Genomic DNA, 8,076 nt, shown 5'->3' on the forward strand with positions numbered 1-8,076 from the left:
ACCGTGGAGAAAAGGAACTGTATGGAGGTGTACAACATTATGCACTCTCGATGCCAGTGTCAGGGTAAGGGTATGAATGGAAGAGAGCTTGCAACTGTAGAATATCAATAGACTATCATGGACATAGGTTTTTGAAGAGGTGCTGTAGGCTTATGGCACGAATGGATATTCAAGTGATATGGTTCCTTTCCAGCTCACATGTAGCAGGACGGCAAAGATCAAGGTATGAGAGCAGTTGTATAACAGAGAAGGCCCAAACTGATATTGCTTCTGTGCTAGAATGAGTGAAGTTCTTTCATCAAATATACTAGATGCATTATGATGAAGGCAAAATGGTAAAAATAGTGGAATTCTTTGTGGGTGCAACAGTGAGAATAAACAAGAATCACAGGAGAGAGAGCTTAGGCTATCTTGATTTATTTGGAACAAGGGCCGTTTAAAGGGTGGGAGAACATGGAGTGGCATGATCGTGCACACTGTAACAAGGTATGGCTGGTAAAAGCTTGCGTAAAACGAAAGGGTGGACTGTATTGGAAACATGATGGAAAGGGGGGAGATTGAAATGCTGAAAAAGGGGTCATTGAGAATAAAAAGCTGGATGGTAGATTGAAGGTTTGCATTTTAGAGCGATATGTATACTTTGTAGCAAACCTTTGCCATACTTTTTAAAATATATTGCACAATATGTATTTCTGTTCTTTTATGAATAGTCCTTCTCTCAAATCTCATCTATTGTAGACGGGGTAATGTTGTATTTTGCTTTCTTTCTGTCACAGAGCATTGTAATGTCGCCTTTGAATTTGTGCAGTTCGTAGTCAGGCTCATCTTTCCTACACAATAAGCGTGTTGCATCACCTATATAAGATTGCTTAAGTTTCAAACGCATTGCACGGAACAGTTTGAGCTTTTTTAAAACATGTCTGAAATCAATACATTTTAGTAACAATGTTGATCAGCCGATTCTTTTCCTTAAATATTTATTTTACCATTGGATTATTCGGAACAAACCAAGAGATTCACTATATTGTGTAAAGTTGTCTTATTCGTCTTTATATTGAATTTAACAATTCATTTTCATCAATTAAAAATTACATTTTATCATGCGTGTATCAAAATATTTTTTACATAGAAAAATATGAAAATGCATATTTAATATAGAAACACACAATATATAGAGCCATTTATAAAAAATCATGTTACCAATCATATTTCCCATTCAAACTTTAAATATTAAAATCTTCGGTAGAGGGATTTCTCATAGGTGATAGGATCTCTTATTTGATTGCCACCCACACTCGTTGTTTGAAACATCAATAGATATTTGTCAAAGTGTTACCGAACCTATTCGGCGCACGGGTTTCAAGATTTGCTCAGTAAGTTATTAGTGGTGGGCAACTCTGATAAATTATGGACAATAGGTTTGCTGTTTGTGTCCAGTACTTTGCGGGTATATGTCCATACTCAAGAGCCACCTTCAGAAAAGACTAATTCGGACCTACTTAGCACAGCTCAACTAGCAGGTCTCCTGAGATGCCGCAGACTATCCGAGCAACAGATGAGAATTCCCTTCTGTGTTGCCCTTAAGTCTGGGACTAGAGTGTCAAAGCTTTATGAGAGACCGTGCTCTACTATAGAGCTATATTTTATTCTGAGGCTATCTGTGAACGGGTATGTTTGTGTGTAATAATATACCATATATATATATATATATAATAAATGGTATGGGTCTTAAATGCTAGTTCTCTCTTTCCAACATTTTCATGAGGGCTAGCATGCACACAGTCATGAAAGAAGTATTTTCAAATTGCTACTTAAAACATGAAATGATGAAGCATATAAGGTCAATGGAAATCTAATACAGAAATCATCTTTGCTCAAACACAGCAAAAATTGCCGGATAGACCTGCGCTAAACTTGGCAGGAAGTAGGGTTTCTTTTGTTTTGACTCAGAACTCTATATAAACTTACTCTTAGGGGCATTCAGCCAGCCCTCTTCATCCATTTATCTATTGTGTTATTAACATCATTTCATTCACCCACTGCAGCATAGAGCATGTGTACACCCACTTCAGTCACTGGCTAACCTCACTGCAAGTGATGGCATTCATCCCTTTCACAAGGAGCAAATCCATACACAGTCGTTCCGTACAGTGCCAGGGACTACTATAGCAATGTGTACCTTCTGAGACCCAAAATATTTTGCTCTTTTTTTAAATATTGGCATGAGCCCAGCATCTTCCACAGCAATGATATTAAAACCATGGCAAACCAAGGATTGACAAAGCTAAAAACCTGGCAGCCAACACCAGACCAATTAGCTTTGCCAATGCTTGTTAGATATGAACTCCCCAACTTGATTGACCAAGGAGACTGTGCAGTTCTCTGTCCAACAATGCAGTTTTGAGAATTGCAAAGGCTGTGTTTGCACAAGAGCCCGAACTACCACAGACCAGAGAGCATGTCCACCAGCTATCTTCATTTCACATTGAATGAAGGGCGTTGCCATCAACTATGCACAAAGTCCTATCCTCCTACCGACAATGCCCATATAACAAGGTCTTAGCGTGCACCTTGTGCCCAGTCCAGCTGGTATCAAAGCACATTACACCGAGCCTTTCGCTTTGGCTGATCCCATTGTACAGAACTTTGGGCGGTCACACACTTTCCCTACCCCCCTCCAGCCCTCAGGACACAGCTTGTCACTGCAGGGCCTGGCTTTTGTCATCGCCCACAGGGCATGTATTTCAGTCCAGAAATGCACCCAGTGCCCACAATCTCAATGTCCATTTCTGGATGGAAGGTGTGTTATAGATTTTATATTTGTGAGGTTCGTAAACTGTTCTTGAACTGTAACTGCTGGTAGCCAGCTAATGGATTTTATGTGCATAGTAAGGTTTTTGGACAAGTGCTTATAGCAATTACAATTATGTTTGAAAATGCATAGTTATGTTACAGAACCATTCACAACACGTTTGTTAGCAGTGTTCAATACTTTGCAAACTGTCGACTTGTAAACGGTTCACAAACCTCAAATTAACATTTTTGTACCTGTGTGACACACTGCTAAATATAAAAAAATTCTCTAAAACTATTAAATACAATTAAACCCAAACTGAAAAGGAAAGGACATATTAGAAACTTTTCTACGTGTGCATTATAAGTTAGAGGGCATTCTGTCCAGTATTTTTCTGTAGCTCATTACAAAACTCTCTATGCGAGCTTACATGTAGAGGTCAAATCTTTGGATCACACAGATATTGCCACAATTATTTTTACTAATCTGCATAAAATTTCTAAAGATCGAAGAAAAGTAGACAATTTTTAATTTGTGCAAGCAGAGACATGGTTGAACTTGTTAGCAAAATACAATGTGGTTTTCCTATTGACTAACATATCTCACCATAAGAACAAAAGTTCTGTCAGTACTTGAAAGCTATTACCGTTTACAGTTTCTCTTTTTGACATACATACGATACATTTTAATTAACAATGCAGATATGTTTATCTTGCAGCCTTAGAATGTGAGGCGCGGACGGTCTCACTGCATACACCATCACGAGTAACTCCTTCCAAGCATTAGCTAATGGGGAAGTTGAGCAATGTGATTGCTTAATTTTGTAAACGTACTGTAAATAGTGTTTTCTAGTCTGTAATTATCACTGGAAATAACCCATTTAAAAAACTTCCAAGCTTTGGCACAATAGAGAAACGAGAGAGGATTCTGCCATTCACCCTGGATCACGTAACTTTGTTCATTGAGGAAGCTGCTATTACAGCCTGTTGGCCTTTTCCTACAATTGACTACTCAACCAAGTTCAACCCAAAATATAATTTCAGGAAGAGTCAGTGACTGCATAGAGAGAACCCTACATAGGAAACGTTGGGGCCAAACCCTGGAAAGCGCACAGTGAAATCACAGTCAGTAGAAGATAGCTCAGCTGCATCAGCTGTCCTTCACCCCTAAATTCATACAGAACTGGCACCATGTCCTCCCAAATTAAACAAATGCCCAGTGTCCTGCTACCTCCCAGATTTTAAGCATACATTGTATGTAACCTACACCAACATCCTCAAACATACCAGGATCCCATTCAGAACATGCCTGGTGACCTGCTTTGCTTTTACATTTACTGCATATCATATGTTTCCCTTTCATTTCAAAATATGATTTGCACCCTTCGGTCGAGTAGCCCTCCAATAAAAAATAAATAAATAATAATGTCCTACCACTACTCTCAATGTAAAGGACTACTCCTCAATTTAGAACAGAAATGCTTTCCTGCCTCCACCCAGTTCAAAAGAGAATTACAAACATGCCGATTGGCCTGTTTGCCAAATCCTGATTATTTGCCTGTTCTCCCATATTCAATCGTATCTGACACCCCCCTCCATGCGCTTTAAAATATACAAAATCTGATTCTTCATTGTCTCAATTTTTAAAAAAAAACACAGTTATGGATGTATGGCATCACTATTTCGATAATATGCAAGCCTTAGACAAGTAGCACAACACATCCCAGTGTAAATGAGATTTCACTTTTTTATTTTATTTATTCCTGACTAGTTGTGAAGGTACAACGGCACCATAACAAAACTATTTACCCACACTGCATAGAAAAAGTGCATTTTAACTGTCTCATTCTAGAGACTCAGGTTACACAGACATGACTTGTATTCTCCCTTAAATCTTTCATAATCACCTCCCCGGTGGCCTGGAAGCCTTAGAAAGCTTTCTTACGATAGACAATAGATGTATTCTCTGCAAGAAAAAGATCTGTGCTGCCTAACATTGTGTCTGAAATCAGAGTCGTGCATCGCTGAAAAAAAACACACCTCTGACACACTTAGGGCCATTTCTGGAAAGAGGACCAGTTTTTCCAGTTCACAGCAGAACTGGTTTCCTAATGCCCCATGTGCAACAGGAGAAATGTGCACTAGCTCATCAGTGACTCCTTCATGAAAGTCTCCTCTGCTTCAGAAGCTTGCCCACTGCGGAGAGGGCCTCGGGCACCCCTTCTCCAGTGGATGCGCTGCAGCCCTTGATCTCCCATGCCCGGTCTTTGTAGTCCACCACCTTGAGTTTGGCCACGAGGTCCTCGAGAGATAAAGCGCTGTGCAAGTCCTGCTTATTGGCAAGGACCAGAAAGGGGACACCGGCCATGAAGTCATTGTTCAAGACGTTTAAGAGCTCAGAGGTGGCGTCTTCCAGCCGTGCCTCATCTGTGCTGTCGATGACAAAGATCAGCGCGTCTGTGTCCTCCAGGTACTCCTTCCAGTTGGGGCGCAACTTATCCTGCCCGCCCACATCCCAGATAGTGAGAGACACGTTGCTGTTCGTTTCCAAGGATTCCACGTTGAAGCCTACGGTGGGGAATGTCTCCACGGTCTGATTTCTCTTCAGTTTGTACAGGAGTGTCGATTTACCAGCAAAGTCCAGGCCCATCATCACCACTTTTGCCTGCCTCTTGGATTGGGGTTTGGAGTTGGGGGCACCCATTCTGAAGACCCTACAAATGCAAAACACAGTCAATAAAAATAAGTTATGTTTGCATGTTAGTTATTGCACATAATCTTTAGATGAATGAGGAATAACATCCCACTAAAGAAAGTATAGGGGCCGTGCTGGGCACAGGGGCCAAGAGCTCCCTGTCAGTTATGACACTGAGTCAGTACTGGTATTTTAACACTTGGTAGAGTAGACCAACGTCCTATGTAGAAAAGGTCAAACTACAATACCCAGAATGCAGTGATCGTTGCTAAAAACAACTCAAGGTGCTGCCTATGGCTTATTTGAAAGCACTGGTGTACATGGTCACTGTGGACAGAACAGGTGGCTCAAAGGTTTGCTGATTAGATATATACCTGGGGCCATGATTCATACTTAGCAACTTTGGGAAACCTTAACCACACGGGCACGGCATAAACTAGACCTCTCACATAAGTAGGAGGATGCCGTAGGCTCTTCAGGTATCAAGCGGCCCACGACTGAAGTTTTTACTTAACATTCTAGCATTTGAAATCTAGCATTTCACATTAAACAGGAAGGCACTACAAGTAGCAGATTGTAAATAAATGAACACATAACTGAATGAGAGCTCACCAAATCATGTGTGACAAGAAAATGAAAATCAAATAGAGCTAGCACAAAACAGGGGTCAGTTGGCTAATACCTCTCCATGCCACGCCCCGAGTAATGAAAAAAAAAGCCCAACTCGAGATTGTACTGTTCTTAGAGTAAAAGGCTGGTGAGCCAGTAAGGTATGCGTTGTATGTGATATTAGTAAGCGGCGGAGAATACCTGGTGCTCTGGATAAAAACAAAAGTCTTGGCAACTCGTCAAATAAAGTCTTAGAGGAACACGTATATTTGGCATTGTACTTACAAACAGTTTTCCCCCGTAGTGGACAAAGAGTCTTCGTTTTACCAAACTCCTATCTGTCGCTTCATCATGCAGCTAAAAAGTGAAACTCTGCTCCTGTCCGGCCGAGTTAGCTGCCGTCTCCTCCTCTGAGAGCAGGTCTCATATGAATCCGAAGATGCAAATTCTCCTGTCCAATAAAAGGAGCAGTGTACGCATTAACCAATGGTAGAGAGGCCCTTGCCGCCGTATTAGCATGTTGTGCGTCTTTAGCCAATAGGAGTAGCGCTGAGTCTCCAGTATTTGCTCTTCCCACAGCCTTGCACACCTGCTGTCATGTGGGAAGTCAGCAGTCATGACGTCCGGGAACAGGCTTACGAACTGGTTCCGCTAAGGCGGCGGAGGCTCTGTCTCGCGAAGTTAAACATTATCTACATAGCGGGGGGTGCATACTGTTGGAGTCGTGGACCCGTGTGCAAAGCGCCTAACTCGCCAATTATTCGGGGATTTTATGTCTGGTCTTCCTAAAGAAACTCAATAGGCTGACACTTTCAACAGGAAGCTGCAGGAATGTGGCAAAAGCTGCGACTTTTATTTCCCTACAACGCGGGACACGCGTCGCATTTTCTGGTTGGTACTGCGTTTGGTTTGAGGAAGCTAACTGCGCATGAAGAAACCGGCGGAAGCGCTTGCTGCTTCCTCATTTAACATTAAGCATTTTTATGTTGTAAGCAGGGTCGGACTGGGACAGAAAATACGCCCGGCAGGGGTGGGGGCGGAGATGTTGAGGTGTTGCATTCCCCTAATAAATGTTTTGTCTACTAATTAGTTGGGTACATGTGCTTTCAATCGGGTACGGAGAGGAGTTTGTCGGATTTCACACGGAATTTTTACATACACACAAAAATGCAAGCTCTCCCGCTCTGTTTTGAAAGTCTTCAAAGTGTTGGTTATTTGACAAAATATTGCTGTTTTCTCTCTCCTGTAAAGGTCAGGGCCCCAGGCCCTCATGGACATACATGCACATACAATCTTGACGCAGATACAGTTACATGGTGTCTGGAACTGGCCCAGTGCACGTTCGCCAGGCCCGTTTTATTAGCAGGGTCACATGTCCTATGACTCCTGTGATGGATGGGTGTGGGGTGGTAGTGTAAGCCAGCCCTCGGGGAGTGGCTGGTACAACAAACACTAGAACAGTGACCAGACGTTCACTACATCCCTCCCAAACTTTATTAAAACCAGAACAACAAGTCCAACCTGTGGGAGAGAAGATAACAACAACAGAAAACTCCACATAGTCTATATGGCTGCTTTCAGAACAGTTGATTGGTACAATTGCAGCTAGGATCACCAGTTCTAATTGGCACAGTTCAGTGGTGCTCTACGGATCCTGTCCTCCCTGGACTCAAGGTGTGGAAGTTTACAACCAAGGTCTATATGCACAGTTTACTGCGATGGTGCATGTGGAGCGATAGTGAAATTTGTAGATGTTACGCTTTCAAAAAACGTTCTGGCTCCATGAACATCAAGCCTCCCAAAAGACAGATGACATTCAGGTTATTGTTAACGATTCTTCCTCCAATGCCGCAGTGCTTCCAGCGGCATGATGGTGGAGTAACTTCTGACATCCTTCTCTCATTAGGATTCCCCTCTCTTACTAGGATTCCCCTCTCACGTGATACCCCTGAGGTCCTCTTCACCAGGCTACCACAGGA

At 42.1% G+C, this 8,076-nt stretch overlaps 1 protein-coding gene across 1 annotated transcript; it reads right to left on the reverse strand.

Annotated features, from left to right (window-relative positions):
• Positions 1-1,029: 1,029 nt before the first annotated feature.
• On the reverse strand, positions 1,030-6,574 carry ARL11 (ARF like GTPase 11). Its single transcript, XM_086934961.1, has 2 exons — positions 6,383-6,574; positions 1,030-5,507 (listed from the first exon to the last, which is right to left on the reverse strand). The coding sequence occupies exon 2, from the start codon at positions 5,495-5,497 to the stop codon at positions 4,955-4,957; it is 543 nt and encodes a 180-aa protein (XP_086791087.1). The 5' UTR covers positions 5,498-5,507; positions 6,383-6,574; the 3' UTR covers positions 1,030-4,954.
• Between the last annotated feature and the right edge of the window lie 1,502 nt (positions 6,575-8,076).

The sequence above is a fragment of the Lissotriton vulgaris genome, chromosome 8 (genome assembly GCF_964263255.1).
Source record: "Lissotriton vulgaris chromosome 8, aLisVul1.2, whole genome shotgun sequence".
In the NCBI taxonomy this organism is placed as follows: Eukaryota; Metazoa; Chordata; class Amphibia; order Caudata; family Salamandridae; genus Lissotriton; species Lissotriton vulgaris.